We start from the raw sequence: 17,500 nt of genomic DNA, 5'->3' as shown, positions 1-17,500 counted from the left end.
TTCCAAAGGATTCTTTCTACCTAATTTCCGTTGTGGGAGAACATTTGGATTATTTATTTATAAAAATTTTTTGTGAAGTTTGCAGCCTATTTGATAGTTGTGTGCAGATGGTTTACAAGGAGAGAAAAATGACAGAGAAAAGTGCTTAACTGGACAAAAATTCACCCTCGTTCCCCAAATGCTATGTGGAAAACTTCCACTATAGAGCCAGAAAGCCAATGATGGGGAGACCTGGTGGCAGAACTACCCCTAACAAGAGTGAGTACACATGAAGGATGGTAAGTGAGGATGAAAGTCTCTAACACGGCCCACCCTGTCACTGAAGTGAAGGAGATTACATCTACTATGAAGTGGGCCAACCACTGTTGGAATATGGCACTTCCCTTCTGCTGACCCCCATAACGGATAAAGAGCTGCTCAGAAGAAATGAAAAATGAGTGCAGTCAACATAAAATCTCAGAGTGTGAATGGGACACAGCAAAAAAAAAAAGGGCTGGGTCTGTATTTTGTGGGCAGTGCTTCCAGGTCTACCTGGTCTCTAAAGGATGTGGTAGTAACCTTGGGCATGTATCCAGGCCAGGGTCTCAGGATAACGTGAGAGTAGGCCGGCCCATATTTTAGGCACAAATCACTGATGAGAAAATGCCTCCAGGTCCCCGACCCTCTTGATTGATGCCAACGCGACCAGCAGAGCTGTCTTCAAGAACAGAAATTTCAAGGATATTGAGTTGAGTGGTTCAAACGGATCTCTTCGCAAGTTCGCCAGCACTGCAGAGAGATCCCAGAAGGGCATAAGAGGGGGGTGGGGTTTATTTAACCACCTTGGGCCTCTAAGGAACTGGATGATGAGGTTATGCCTTCCCACTATACTGCCATCCACCGCGTCATGATGAGAGGAGATGGCAGCAACGTAAACCTTCAGTGTGCAGAGTGGCAGCCTCGGATCCAACCTATCCTGAAGTAAAGAAAGCACAACACTGATCTGGCATGTCTCGAGGTCTTCTCAGTGAGAAGTGCAGCATTCAGTGAACAGACGTCATGGGCATCATGAGGAGAGAGAGTTCTGATGTCCTGGTTTGGTTGGGCGCAATTAATAGGATTCCTCATCTTCCCTGACCTTGCACAGTGTTTGTGCAAGTATTCTCACTGGGGTAAAGGCATATTTGCACATACTTCAGGGCCAGCTGTGGGCCAGTGCGTCCGTGCCGAGGGGGGCCTCAGTCAGGGAGTAAAACCACTGGCAATTGGTGGTCTCGAGAGTGGCAAATAGGTAGACCTGGGCTTCTCCGAAGCACTCCCATATCAGCTGAACTGAACCGGGGTGGTGTCTCCATTCTCGCAAGGCATTCAGCACAAAAGTATATTATTATAAGATTATTACTTCCATACTCTGGGGTTGGGGTTACTTCATAAATATCCTGTATCTATCAGTTTTTGTTTTGTTTTGTTTTTGTAGAAATCAGCTTTAAAAGGCTGTTTAAAAGCTGTTTAAATAGACACTCCATCATGTGTGATTCACCTCTAAGAGTCACTATAAAACAACACACAAATGAATGCAGTCTCCTCCACATACAGTCACCGCCCCCACAATGAAATACTGTTAAGCCTTTCTCTAAGCCAACTCACCTCCTCCAATCAAACACACAAAACACAGCAAATCCCTCCAGATGGTAAGTATGATAGCAGCTGACCCACATGCTGTATATCAAGGCAAACCGAAGGCATCTTGCTGTTCAGGGTAAGAGTAGTGTAATGATTAAACTTTAGATAACCTTTGATTGGGATTTAAAAGCAACTGGCCAAATACACTCAACTAATTTTCAGTAACATTAAAGGAATAGATTAGACAAAAACAAAAATTCACCCATAATTTACTGATCCTCAAGCCATCCTCTATGTATGTTTTTTTTTGACAAACAAACCCAGTCGAAATAGTTTTAAATTTTATCCTGGCTTCTAGGCTATATAATGATGTTAGATGGTTGCTTTTATTTTGAAGCTTCCAAAAGCACATAAATCCATTGTAAACTAACCTATATGCCAACACTTGTCTTATGAAGTGGATTGATGTTTTTTTTTTTTTGCTACAGAAATATTTCTAATTTTTTTAATTAGAAACTCCAATCACTCACTATTAAGATCAGCCAAATTAATGTTGCATATGACTGACTTGGCTAACAAGCGCAAATGTTTCCTTCGCAGAACAAACATTTCATACATTTTTGTTTGCCCTTCTAATCTTTAAATGAAATCTAAAAATGCACTTTATGTTTGTTTTCAGTTAAATTATCAGAATATGCTATTTTGAGATAATGGACATGGATAACATACTTAAACATGCTGGTTCAACTGTCACTTTTGACAACAAACAGAAATTATGAGCAGGAGGAGTCTGTTATGCTGAGTTCAGACTGCATGATTTTCAAAATAATCGTGTCACAGATTCACACTGCATGACTTTCTGGGCTAGTGTTTTGTCGCTGCTTTGATTACACTGCAAGATGGATTGGCGACAGGGAATTTCACACAGCATGATTTTTCAAAAGGAGAATAGCTGATAACTTTGTCCAAAATACGTCTCACAACCCAAAACACGTAGTATATATTTTGTTATGAACTACATAATGAGAAAGAAGCCTTTAATGGGGTAGAAAATGTACACATTTGCTCACCTGGATTTGAAGATAATTAACAATTTCTCCTCAACTTTTTTCTTTTTTGACCCTGTTGTAATATTGCTTACATAATACGTCAAACACACACGGGTGCTCCTGCCAAATTTACACTAGTTTTTCCTTCATTTCTTGGGTCCAAATAAACGGAAAATTAACGCTTTTAACTTCTCCCCCAGCCTCCCGCTGTCCTGCAGGTACCCATACTAGTGGGTCTGTCATTGGCTGTAGGTAATTTATTTTCAGTCAAAACTCATTTCACACAGCATGATTTGAATCGCCGACAGACCCAGATATTTAGCATGCCAAATATCTCACGGGCATCGGTGACTCATCGGTGATTCTCTCAGATCGCGTCTTTCATAGTTAATACTGTGTGATTGTCACTCGCGTGAACGGGCACCGCGAACCTGTCTGCGAACCTGTCTGAGAGTCAAAATCAGGGCTAAAATCATGTAGTCTGAACTCGGCATTAGGTTGTAATAACTCCTCTAAAACTTTTTTTTTACATTTATTCAACCCACGGTACAAAAAACACAAACGTCGACCACTTTCTGTTTATTTAAAATTCAGTTTCTTTAGGAACTGTGTCACAATATGAAAAAATATAACGAGAGCAGCTTCCAGTTCATTGGGTCTTTAAATGTGGTGTTGTTGTTTACTTGACTGACTAGCGAGCTTCCATTAAAATAAATGTTTCTTTATTTAACCAGATAAAAACCCCATTAAGATCAAGATCTCATTTACAGATGTATTGTTTATTGTTTGTTCATGTTAGTAAATGCATTAATTAACATTAACTAATGAACCTTATTGTAAAGTGTGACCAAAATAATATTAATAATAAAATAAATAAATAGAAATATAAGATACTATTAAAATAAAGTTTAGTTGTTCAGCTATACCACATTAAAATATAGTATTAAAAACACATACATTGAGAAATGGTCTGTTGTTTGTTAAAAAGTATAGAGCGAAACAATGTAATTGCCAATTGTGGCAGCTTGATAACAAAGCTGACACGTCAACACACAGAATCTATTAGCACAGTTCAGCACTTTGTCTAAACGTGCCAAGAATTACGGGCCAAGAACAGTTTGTAATTATGTTGGCTTGAGAAAGCCAACATACTGTAATGCTACTTAAACTTATTCTTATTATTATTATTATTATTATTCCGGCTTCTGACCAAAAAAAAGCAATCGCTTCTCCTCCCAGGGCTTAGATGCTACAAGCCCCAAATTTGGTCAAAAGCTGCCTACTGCTCATGAGATGGTTGCTGTATGTCCTCATCCTGATAAGATTTGTAGTTTTTGAATTAAAAATGTTTTAATTAAAAAATTGTATAGAGTATTTGGGGCATATAAAAAAGTATACAATCCTCAAATTTGGCCAAAAGATGTGTTTGAAATTACTGATAAGTGTCATATTTATTTGGTGTAATTATAAATAACAGTTTTCCTATAAATATTTTTTTTATATTAAATTTGTAAAATTCAGACTCAAAGCGTGTCAGAGTGTCCACGAGATGGCGCCAGAAGACTATTTTTGAGCCCTTTGTAATTTAGTACTGGCCCTTTAAGAGGCGGGGATATCCGGACTGACTGTTTTGAATCTACAGAAATTCGGGCTCATTTCAGACGTGCTTGTTACAACATTTGAAGCTGAAATTGCGACCATTTTGGTCGCATATGCGCCTGAAAATTAATCTATGCGACCTCATAACATATTTGGGCGCATTAGTGCAACTGCTGATAATGGTTGTAGTGCGACCTGTTTTGATTTTTTGTAAAAACGTGCTGAATCGCTCTTCCCTGCCGCTATATTGGTTCATATTAGCTGTCAATCACTCAAGGTATTCCGCTGTCAGATGACAGGGAAGGAGCTTTTGACCACGGGAAATGCAAACGGCTGAAGAGTAAAAACTTAAAGCACACAGGTTTGCAAACCCCACCTAAAATTGAGGTGTAGATGAGAGAGATCGTGACACGTCACGTGGTGAATAATGATCCACCAGCTGAGATCACTGAAACTGCGGCTCATAACAAAGACCAGTATTGCGCCGATGGTTAGTGCAAGAATGCTCTGCCTGCCCTGCTCATAAATTGGGTCGGCTGACTCGCCAGCTTTTCCACAAACACAGAAAAATGAAGATCATCTCAGACTGAACCTTTAAATTGACACAAACTGAAACCAAAACTTTTAAAGAGTGATAGAAGTGAGACTTTACTTTCTTTCTTTTGTCTATTCTTTTTTGAGGTGTATATTATTTTTTTATTTATTTACTGATGACTGCTTTGCAGCTTTCATCATTGAATTGAATTATTTATTATAATCTTTTGTTTGTTTTATGGCAGAAATATTATTTATTAAATTGACATGCATATAAAAACAGCAGTACAAAATCAATATTTCTTACTGCAATGCTTCATTTTTGTTTGATGCAAACTATACAATTATTTTATATAAAGTAACAGACATTTTATAGCAGATAACCTACATTCATGCACATTCAAGGCAGTATCATAATGAGAAATGGAATTCATTGTTACTATTATTGTCATTTTCATCATCACTAATATTCTATGGCCTAATTATTAGACATTCATTTTAGAATTATTGCACACAAATATCAATGTCTTCGCAGCATTAGTTAGATAGTTGTTTCTGGTTTTTGTCAGTCCTATTGATGTTGTTTTAAAATACAATAAATCCCTTAAAAAGCAATTTGCAGCGGTGCTCATTCATTTTTGGTGGGTGCTCCTAAATTTTTTCTGGTGCTCCTAAATTTATTTTGGTGCCCCTGAATATTTGAAGTTGGGAGCACCGGTGCTACCAAGTAAAAAAGTTAATTTCGAGCCCTGTATATATATATATATATATATATATATATATATATATATATATATATATATATATATATATATATATATATATTCATACAGTTGATGTCAGAATTATTAGCTCCCCTGTTTATTTTTTCCCCAATTTCTGTTTAATGGAGGGAAGATTGTTTCAGCACATTTCTAAGCATAATAGTTTTAAAAACCTATTTCTAATTACTGATTTATTTTATCTTTGCCATGATGACATTAAATAATGTTTGACTTGATATTTTTCAAGACACTTCTATACAGCTTAAAGTCACATTTAAAGCCTTAACTAGGTTAATAAGGGTAACTAGGCAGGTTAGGGTAATTAGGCAAGTTATTTTATAACGATGGTTTGTTCTGTAGATTATCAAAAAAATATATATCTTAAAGGGGATAATAATTGTGTCCCAAAAACGGTTTTTAAATAATTAATAACTGCTTTTATTCTAGCCGAAATAAAACAAATAAGACTTTCTCAAGAAGAAAAATATTATCAGACATTCTGTGAAAATTTCCTTGCTCTGTTAAACACCATTTGGGAAATATTTAAAAAAGGGGAAAAAAAATCAACTGGGGGTTAATAATTCTGACTTCAACAGTGTATATATATATATATATATATATATATATATATATATATATATATATATATATATATATGTGTGTGTGTGTGTGTGTGTGTGTATATATATATATATATATATATATATATATATATATATATATATATATATATATACATACACACACACACATTTATGGTTAGGGTTATAAGGATTATTTTTTATCCCCCTTTTATGTTGGCAAAAACATAAGTTTACTTCAGATATTTCTTTCAAAACAGAATATTCTGTACCGCAAAAAAGCCTTCTCCTCTACTTGTGATAATGACAATGAAAGTCAAGCTTTTGGTCTATGCTGTACCAAAAAAAAAAAAAATCACCCAGGTGATGACAATTAAATATTACGATTATAACATTGTGTTAGTGGCCAGTGGGGTGAAACAACGTCATTGGTCAGAATTAACCACGTGATGAAGATGGCCTAATATTGTATTTAATGCAATTTTCTTCCTGTAAACTGTATATAACTATAACTATATATATAACGCTGCAAATTACTGTAAATTGACTGTACTCTTTATTAACTGCAAAACTGATAAGACTGATTAAATAAAAGACAAATTAACTAAATGTATGTGCTATTGTTTCATCAGTATTTTAATTTAATATTTTTCTTTATATGATATTTATTATAATGTAATTTTGTTCAGATTATAATATATACTATAAATACTAACTATACTATAGTGATCTGCATTAAACAACCTGAACAAATCAGTTCTCTCTCTCTCTCTCTCTCTCTCTCGATTTGATCAAAAATGTAAATGAGGCCTTCCGATTAACAGTCCAGTGGACCCTAGCAACAGCCTAGAAACCACTCAGAACACCCTAGCAACTACCTAGGAATGCCTTAGCAACATCTTAGCAACCGCCTAGCAACCACTTCTCAACCGCTGTGCTTCCTGCCAACTGCCTTTGAGTCCCCGGCGCAGTCACGTTGGCTTTCTCAAGCCAACATCAAAGTTCGTCAACGAACTTTAGGTTCTAGTTGTACATTACTATTCCAGGCTCAGTGGAAACAACTGTAACCACACCGAACTGTTCCTAGAATAGTTCTGTATGATAGTGGAAAAGTGGCTTAATATACTGCATAATCTTATTTCTTGTTTTTCGTCTCTTTCTGTGGTAAACAAGCTTTGGAGCATTTCATACTGTGCTTAGCCCGGGGTTATATATATTCTAAATGCCACTTTTAACCCTAGGTAAATTTGCATTCGTGTTGTCAACCCTGCATTGCAGTTCTAACATTGTTCAGTGAGATGCAGTATTTCTTTGTTGCTGCTGGATGCTTGGCAACAGCCAGCTAATCACAAACTGGGGTGCTTTCCCAAACAAAGACTTACAGTAACTCACTGCTGAACTATCATAGTGCGATGCATCGAAAAACGATGTACTGACGAGTGTTTCCCAAAACCCGTAGTTTCTCTGTTGCAGATCCAACGTTTGAACCACATTAGTTATAACTTAAAACCTATAAAGATGCTCTAAACGGGGTGGAGTAACAACTCTTTTAGAGAACAACCCCAATATTTCTTTAAAATTCTTACACACAAACAGAATTAAAAAAAAAAAAAGAAAAAAAGAAAAATTGAATATTAGTTTTGGTAAAAGCATGCATTCGTTTTCCATATTAATTTAAATAAATGGTACACATAGGGCCTATGCTTCCTTTACAAATATTATTTGAAAATTATATATTCTATTCTAAAACATAAAATTACTTACAAAAGATAACACGTATTCTAATATCATATATAAATCATATCAACAAATTAATAAATAAACAATAAGGCTATTAATTAAGAAATGAAGTTTAATTTTTATTATTTAGTACAAAATGAAGAAAATTCTACTTTAATAATAATAATATTAGTAAAATTAATGATAATGAACACTGATAAATTAACCAACTAGAAATAACCAACTATAAATTAAAAGCAGTAAAGTATGCTATGTTTTTTGTTTTCACAAGCTTTGGAGACGCACCAAAAATTCCGCTTTTAAATAAAAGGTCACCTATAGCTTTCGTCATGAGCCATGGCTTTGTTCAAAATGACATCAATGTTTTCAAAGTGCACTAGGGGATACAATTGTCAATATGAAGATCGCTAAAACTGAACTGTAAAAATACTTTGAAAGCATATTACACCTAAGAGTGATGACTTTAAAAAAAATAATTCCAAGTTGATATGTTTGTAATGTTTTAAATGAATAGGGCATAGGGGGATAACTGGGAGGAGAACACAACCAGAAACTATGTTTCTAACTACAACTCCAAAGGTGTAGTTGCATGCATCCAAGTTTGCGACGCAGTTTGTGAATGTCTGTTGGTACGATGGATTTGGAAAACAACAAATCAACTATCGATGGTTTTTAGAAATGCACCCCTGAGCAGTGAGCCTCAGGTCAGGTCATCAAGTAACAGGAAACTCGCATCATGTAAACAGCAGTTGGTAAGAGTGAAATAAGGAAATATTAAAACATGGTTAGTGTTGTAAACAACGGTAAAAAAAACTTAAATCTGGCGGTACATTTTCTGTTATTTTACAGACTTATTGTTCTATATATTATTTCATAACTACTAAAATATTAATAAAAGTAATTTTGTTCAAGACGTGTCTTATATTTTGTTTGTGTTCAGGACATGTGTTAACTCCTGGTGAATCAAATTTAAAATTACACTATCAGTGTTCATCTGATAATAATAATAAAAAAAATTGTGTACACCATATAAATATATATTTTTTTCCCTTCATGGTGGCCATATATAATATGCAATTTTGCCAACATGCATGCAAAATGCAATAAACATGGTATGACATTTACTGCACCAGCTCAATGTGTGACTCGCTGTGTGTAAGATGTTTGCTAAATGACACTCAGCATGATGTACTACATCATTGTGAATACTATGCAAGTTCAACAGCTCATGCATAATGGGACACTCTTCTGCAGTCAATTTTAACAGACATTAATGTCATCCAATTAGTGTGCATTTGCCTGTATCACTTTGTCGGGATCATCTCTCAATATGTGATCTTTCTCTTCTGCCCAGGTTGGCCATTCGGAAGCATGGTATGCAAAATGAGCGGCATGGTGCAGGGCATTTCAGTCTCAGCCTCTGTTTTCACCTTGGTTGCCATAGCGGTTGACAGGTAATGTCATGTTAATATCACCTTGTCCCTCAGCTCAAGGCAGTAATGATGCACTTTCAAAAGATTAGTAGGTGTAGAATGACAGTTATTTCAATTTCAAAAAAATATTTAAACAGCATTTGGTCTTGAATATTTAAGACAGTGCTTTTTCAACCTTTGTGACTTAAAAGGCTCCAGCCTCATTATCCATCACAATATTCAAAGCCCGGCATATAAAGGTTAAGGTATTTCTGCTGTTATCATGACAAAGCTGCTTGTTTTAATTAACTTAAACAGTGAGTATTGTTATATATATTTTTATTCCTTGTTATATAGGAACTTTTTTATCAACATATTAATACGGATTTTTGTTTTATGTGCAATTTATTGTTAAACTATTTTTAGATATATTTCTAATAAGGTATTTAACTTTAAAGTAGGGATGTACGGATGTACGGCTTTTTTTTTTATTTTTATTTGCCCTTGAGTCCGAGTCATTTGATTTCGAGTATCTACCAATACCGAAACCTGATCCAATACTTTCAATTCAATTCAGCTTTATTTGTATAGCGCTTTTACAATGTAGATTGTGTCAAAGCAGCTTCACATAAATGGTCATAGTAACTGGATCAGGGTAGTTAGTTTTTTGTGTTTAAGTTCAGTTCAGCTTAGCTCAGTTCAGTGTGGTTTAAATCATTACTGAGAGTCCAAACACTGAAGAGCAAATTCATCAATGTGTAGCTCTACCGATCCTGAACCATGCAAGCCAGAGCAACAGCGGAGAGGGAAAAAAACTTCACCGATAGGAAAGTGAAGAAAATTCTTGAGAGGAACCAGACCAGACTTAATTTCTATACAGCTTAAAGTGACATTTTAAAAGCATAACTAGGTTAATTAGGTTAATTAGGTAAACTAGACAGGTTAGGGTAATTAGGCAAGTTATTGTATAATGATGGTTTGCTATATATATATATATATATATATATATATATATATATATATATATATATATATATATATATATATATATATATATATATATATAGCCCCCTTTTGAATTTTTTCCAATGATGATTAACAGGGCAAGGAAATTTTCACAGCATGTCTGATAGTATTTTTTTTTTCCAAGAGAAAGAATTATATATTTTATTTTGACAAGAATCAAGGCAGTTTTTAATTTTTGTAAACACCATTTTAGGACAAAATTATTAGCCCCTTTAAGCTAAATTGTTATTTTCGATAGTCTACAAAACAAACCATAGTTTTCTAAAAGCTTGCCTAGTTAACCTAATTAACTTAGTTAAGCCTTTAAATGTCACTTTAAGCTGTATAGAAGTGTCTTGAAAAATATCTTGTAAAAGATTATTTACTGTCATCATGGCAAAGATAAAATAAATCAGTAATTAGAAATGAGTTATGAAAATTATTATGCTTGGAAATGTGTTGAAAAAATCTTCTCTCCGTTGACATTAGTGACAAGTTGACATTTCTGTGCTGAGTTGACTTGTTCTCCCTGTGTTTGCATGGATTTTCCCCGGGCTCTCCGGTTTCCTCTCACAGGCCAAAAAACATGTAACATAAATCAATTGACCAAACCAAAGCATCACCATAGACGTGCGATTAATCATCAATATTTTTCTCCGTAGTTATTTATAATTTGCACTCACTATTAACAAACAGGGGAGTTCTCGAGACCTACCTGAGCTCAAACTCGCCCTGCAAACGGGAGTTACCCCTGGGCTCGAGGATCTCATGAGCTCAGAGCTCTCTCAAGGGACAGCTTGCCAAACACGCTTTATAATCAATCAACAGCTAAGTGTGAACCCTTGTAAGTGTCTATATTGGGATTTTTGTAAGTTTTATATCCATCCATCCAAAAATAAAAGACACTCATGTCTCATTGTATCTGCCCTAGTTTATTCAAGAATTTGTTAAATCCATCTTTTCTGAGAAACCCAAAAACAGTATTTACCATTTTGGTTCAAGAATGAGTTCTAACCCTTGCTAAGTGTAAGCAAAAGGGATTTGTTTTCACCGCACCAAAAACATTGTCTTCTCCACTCATTTTGACAACATGAACCAAACGTTTTAGGGTCAAAGCAGATATTGTTCATCATTTGCCAAGTATACACGATAGGCTGGTATAATGATTAAATGTTACAATCCTAAACGGGTTTGTGCAGGAAGTAAGAATGATATAACTGTCTTGTTTCAGGCAGTTTAGAAACTGACATTTCTTTTGGGAGACAATAACTTAGTTTACAGTATAATGCACTTTGATTGTTGACACTATGCATGCCTTCACATTTGAAAATAGCTACATAACACAATGCATTAGGGGGGTATCAAATGCAATTCCTTCACCTCTCTCTTTCTCACTCTCTTAATTCAATTCAATTCAAACTTGCTTCATGTGCATGACAAGCGTTATAAATGTGATTTAAAGTATCTGTGATATTTAAATTATTCCACACAATTCATTCATGTTGTTCCAACACAAGTTTAATAAGTTAACACTTTTAGCAAATTTATGTGGATTAAACATAAAAAATTAAGTTGTCCCAACGAAATCTCAAGAATTGGGTTGTTTCAGCTCATTTTAAACAAGTAGTTTGAAAGAGTAAAAAAAAATGTTTTTTTTTTTTTTTGAGTGTGTCACAATTGATTGCAGCTGGTCTCTCGTGTATAATCATTAGTAAGCCAATCTGATCATTCCAAACTTATTATAAATAGCCTGACTATAGCGATACTCCCTCATCTTAAATTTTTGAATAATCCCCCCCATCTCCCCTTCAGCTCTTGAGAACTCCCTGACTCTCCTTACATGCCTTGACCAGGTGGGAGCCCTGGGATCAGTTATCTCCAAGCTCTGAGTTCTCTCCCTGGACAGCATGTCAAACCTGATATTATTCATTCAATTATTTTCTTTTTGGCTTGGTCCCTTTATTAATCTGCTGTGACAACCCCTGATTAATAAAGGGACTAAGCTGAAAAGAAAATGAATGAATGAAGGAAAGATAAGAAATATTGTTTCAGGAACATTTATGACTGCTTTGGGAAATAATGCATGTTGTCGACATCACGGGATGATTAATCGTGAAGGAACGTGTACTGTAGTCTGGCATATTTGTTACCCACAACAAGTCAAGATTGTATCAAGACAAAATCGCATAATCTGACATAGTGACTTTCATGACTGACAATAGAAATCTTGTGACCTGACCAGGGCTTAAGTTGATATGTACAGGTACTTGCAAAGTTTCCTATAGTCGGTTGATTGTCTGTTGGTGGAGCAGAATGTTAGCGGATGTTTTAAGCAGACAGTCTGCTAATACTCTAATGAGAGTTAGTTGGCATGTTGTTGCAACATAAATTTTCAAGAAATTAATGGAGGACCATCAACATATAGTGACACCAAAAACTAAATTATTTCTGAATCATTTTGAGTATAATATCGATGCTGGGCTGTGCGGTGGCATGGTGGGTAGCGATGTCGCCTCAAAGCAAGAAGGTCTCTGGCACTGGTTTCAAGTCCAAAGACATGTGGTAAAGGTGATTTGGGTAAGCTAAAATTGACCATAGTGAATGTGTGTGAATTGAGTGTGTATGGATGTTTCCCAGTGATGGATTGCGGCTGAAAGGGCATCCTCTGCGTAAAACATATGCTGGATAAGTTGCCAGTTCATTCCACTGTGGCGACCCCAAATAAAGGGACTAAGCCGAAAAAAAAATGTATGAATTAATGAAATTGTCCAGGATGTGTGTGTGAATGAGAGTGTATGGGTGTTTGCCAGTGATGGGTTGCAGCTGGAAGTGCATCCACTGCGTAAAACATATGCTGGATAAGTTGGCATTGATAAAGGGACTAAGCCAAAAAAAAAAAAAATGAATGCATGAATGAATGAATATTGATGTTCCTGAAGATACCATTTTACAAACTCTAAATGGCTTTATACGCATTACGTGTAAGTCTGAAAAATAAACTTCAGGCAACTGGATGCATCTGCATCTGGCAGAATGTATGCTTTCAGAGAAAGCATATTTAAATTTACCAGTTCAGCACATCAAGTTCTGACCACCAAGTGTGATCAGTGTGAATAGTTACTATGGGCAAGTGCTAACTGAACTGGAAGCACTAAACATTTTGTGTTTCACAGTCTACATGAAAATGTGGGAATAACAGGATCACAGTATAATGAAATTATCTCACAGGACACATGAAATGAGGTGGTAGACTGGTTTTGGCTCGCAGGCTTTGTGTTTGCAGTGTGTGCACTCAACGAAAGGTAATATCTAAAAACACATAATGGGGCATTTTACGCTTTCCTGTAGCCGCTTTGAAGTTTACTAAAACCACCTGGGTTAAAGCCACCACTTCAGAACCACCATTAAAAGTGACATGTTGTGATCTCATTCATAGAACAACATCAAAATAAAGATAATGAGGGATTGACATGGAAATTTACCTTGTGTTTTATGAATGAGGACCATTGCTTGTAAAATTAATTGGCATAGTTGTAATGTGTTTGCCGATAATGAACCACTTGAATAATGAACCTGCAGAGTGGCACACACTGTAATAGCACACAGATCATAAGAGCAGCTTGATATTTGATAAATCTGATGTAGGAAGGATGTGCACTCTGCTGTGTTGTTTTTAGTCCATTAGTATATGCAGGCTGTTGGAATGGATCTGTTCTCCTTTAGATTGGACAGCTGGACTTCTGTACCAACCTGATGTCATTGTTATATCATCACAACATGGGGCCTTTGGGGGGAGCAGTGAAATGAGAACAATCACTGTTGGACTGTGTGTGTGTGTGTGTGTGTGTGTGTGTGTGTGTGTGTGTGTGTGTGTGTGTGTGTGTGTGTGTGTGTGTGTGTGTGTATGTGTGTACTGGTGTGTGTTACTGCTGTAGAGCATCTGTTCCTTTCTAACACAACCAGACGGTGAATCAGAGTGTTATATTAACCCCGATCTACACTCACATTTTTACGCATGGAATCACATTTAATTACGTGTTAAGTAGTCAGCTAAGGTCATGTTTTACACTGTCAGGTTTACTCTAAGCACTGTTTGTATGATTCCTTCATGGTGAGCATCCGTAATCAATTTTTATGACTGTTCATTCATTCATTCATTCATTCATTTTCTTTTCGGCTTAGTCATTGTATTACCCTAGAATGAACCGCTAACTTATCCAGCATATGTTTTACGCAGCAGATCCCCTTCCAGCTGCAACCCATCACTGGGAAACATCCATACACACTTATTCACACAAATACACTATGGACAATCTAGCTCACCCAATTCACCATGTTTTTGGACTGGTGGGGGAAACCTGAGCACCCGGAGGAAACCACACAGAAATGCCAACTGACCCAGCTGGGCTGACTCGAACCAGCGACCTTCTTGCTGTGAGGCAATTGTGCGTCCCACTGTGCCACCGTGCTGCCTTTATGACTGTTATGTATAGTGTGTACTGTATATAAAGGCCATTAAAAGTGCATACTAATGTGATAACAATAAAGATAACCATACAGATAGCTATGAAGGTCAAATAACATTTTTTAAATAATTTAATCCTTTATATTAAATAACCACTCCAAATTGTTTTTAAATGGCAAGATAATGTATGCAGAGGGGAAGCACAGTGGCAAAGTGGGTGGCACAATCGTCTCACAGCAAGAAAGTTGTTGGTTCTAGCCTTGGTTGGACCAGTTGGCATTTCTGTGTGGAGTTTGCATGTTCTCCCAATGTTCTCGGGGGTTTCCTCCAGGTGCTCTGGTTTCCCACACAAGTCCAAAAACATCATGTGGTATAGGTGAATTGGGAAGGCTAAATTATCTGTAGTGTGTGTGAAATGAGAATGTTTGGATATTTCCCACTGATGGGTTGCAGCTTGAAGGTGATCTGCTGCATAAAACATGCTGGATAAGTTGCCGGTTCATTCCGCTGTGGTGACCCCAGATTAATAAAGGGACTAAGCAGATAGGAAAATGAATGAATGCAGATACATTTCTTACACTGTTCAGCTCTGAACTGGCAACCATTTACAACTGCAATGTTGAACTGGCGCTTTTGACTTTCATGGGCAACAAGCATTTTTCTTTGACTTGAATCAGTTAGAGAAATTGTGAAGATAAAGTAATTGTATTCGGAACTAACAGCTTCTTTTGACATGTAAGTAAGGCTCATCTCTTGGGACTTTATCTGGACAACATCTTTTAAAGTAAGTGAAATCGTAGGAAGTCAAATTTTATCCGATAACTGAGGAAATGACCACCAGATGCCAGATTAACAGAATTAATTGTGAGGTAACTTAATGGGCCCTATCATACACTCTGCGCAATAAGGCGCAAGACTTCTTGATTTCCCCCAATGTGTTTCTATATTCAGACCGACGCAAACCTAATTTTTTCGTTTTCTGCTTTGTTGTTTAAATAGCAAACCCTTTTGAGCCATTTTATGGACTAATGGGTGTTCTGGTCTAGAAAAGAGGTGTGTTAAGGTGCATTGTTGGTGCGTCACTATTTTGAAGAACTAAAATAGACTGTAAAATATATTGGCTGAAAGCTGGTCTAAAGTCCAGCGCAGAGCATGTTAGTTGTGCGCTTGGCTTACACATTGCTTAATATACACAGAATGTACAGCAATACACTAATATCTAAGTTAAAAAAAAATTAGAGGAATAAAAAATTACAAGAAATATTATCTTCTACATAAATATAAAAACCACTGCCTACATGCTTTCTTCGTGTCAGGGGGCTTTTTTAAGTTTTTTCAAGACAATTTGCTTTTGTATAATTTTATTATTATTTGTAGTAATATTATTATATGCATGTTTATATTTTTTTTATTAAAAACAAGCTTAGATTTGTCCACATGTCGGGTATTGGACCATATGGGGTATAGCATGTGTGTTTGTATATAACTCATGTTATTAATGCTCATTTGGTCGTTTTCTGGAAATAAATTTAGAAATAGTTTTGAAACAAATCTTTGCGCTTAACAAACAAAATTAATTATGTAGGCTAACTCATGTCTATGCATACAACATCGTTTCCTTATCCACGAAAAAGAGAAAGAAAAAGTGAAAGTAAAGGGCAAATGAAAGAGGCTCGTTCTTTATCCTCGCTCTGCAGATGGAACAGTTTGCCTTCTAGTGAAGCATTCAGTTTTTTCACCTGCAATGTTTGTCATGTAAATAGCAAATGCTCTTAAAGGGAAAGGGAGATGAGACTCTGATTGGTTTATTCTCAAAACACACCCATAGGTCATTAAGAGACTAAACACAACCCTGTCAGACCATGCACTGTGCCAAAAAATGCCAAAAACGTTTCCATCTTTAAAATAAGAAAAGTGGATTGGGCATGCCCTTAATGTTTTAGCGTCCTGCTCTTTAAACTTTGCACCTATATCATTAAAAAAGAGCCCAATGTCTTTAACTTTGATCAATTATTAAATATGCTCACAACCGCTCTTGGGATAACTTAAGAGAGACTTTGAAATTTATGAAATTGTAGGTTTTAGAACAGCTCGAATTTTTATCTCCTGTGAATATTCTGCCAAGCTTTCATAGATTAAAATTAAAAACCTATTTATTTATTTATTTATTTATTTTTTTTGTTATCATCAGTGAATCAACCCATTATAAAAACTGAATAGTACAGTGTATAGGCAGCAAATTGCCTATAAGTGGACCCCCTTTCTTTCAAGGTACACAAAAAAATTCAAAGTAAAAGGATAATGATAAATGAACAGATGTTTTATTATGAGGTTGGCACGGTGGCTCAGTTGTTAAGCCAATAATTTAGTTTTTGGTGTCACTGTCGCCTCACAGCAAGAAGATTGCTAGTTCGAGCCTCGACTGTACCAGTTGGCATTTCTGTGTGAAGTTTGCATGTGCTCCCAGTGTTCTTTTGGGTTTCCTCCAGGTGCTCCGGTTTCTCCCAGAGTCCAAAGACATGCGCTATAGGTGAACTGAAAAAAAACAGAATTGGCCAGTGTGTCTGTGTGTGTGTGTGTGTGTGAGAGAGAATGGGTGTTTTCCAGTTTGCTACTGGAAGAGCATTCATTTATTTATTTATTCATTTTCTTTTCGGCTTAGTCCCTTTATTAATCCGGGGTCGCCACAGTGGAATGAACCGCCAACTTTTCAAGCAATTTTATACGCAGTTTGCCCTTCCAGCTGCAA

General features: G+C 36.1%; 1 protein-coding gene across 3 annotated transcripts in view; it reads left to right on the top strand.

Annotated features, from left to right (window-relative positions):
- Positions 1-17,500, top strand: part of npffr2a (neuropeptide FF receptor 2a) — a 231,236-nt gene that overhangs the window by 202,542 nt on the left and 11,194 nt on the right. For all 3 annotated transcript variants that reach the window (XM_087252193.1, XM_087252192.1, NM_001105109.1), the window contains one exon: positions 9,224-9,323. In XM_087252193.1, coding sequence (XP_087108319.1) covers positions 9,224-9,323 — 100 coding nt within the window. The remainder of the gene's footprint in view (positions 1-9,223; positions 9,324-17,500) is intronic.

Source organism: Danio rerio, chromosome 5, assembly GCF_052040795.2.
Source record: "Danio rerio strain M-AB ecotype USA chromosome 5, GRCz13ab, whole genome shotgun sequence".
Taxonomy (NCBI): Eukaryota; Metazoa; Chordata; class Actinopteri; order Cypriniformes; family Danionidae; genus Danio; species Danio rerio.
The sequence above is the reverse complement of the archived record's forward strand: the minus strand, read 5'-3'. Positions and strand labels throughout refer to the sequence as shown.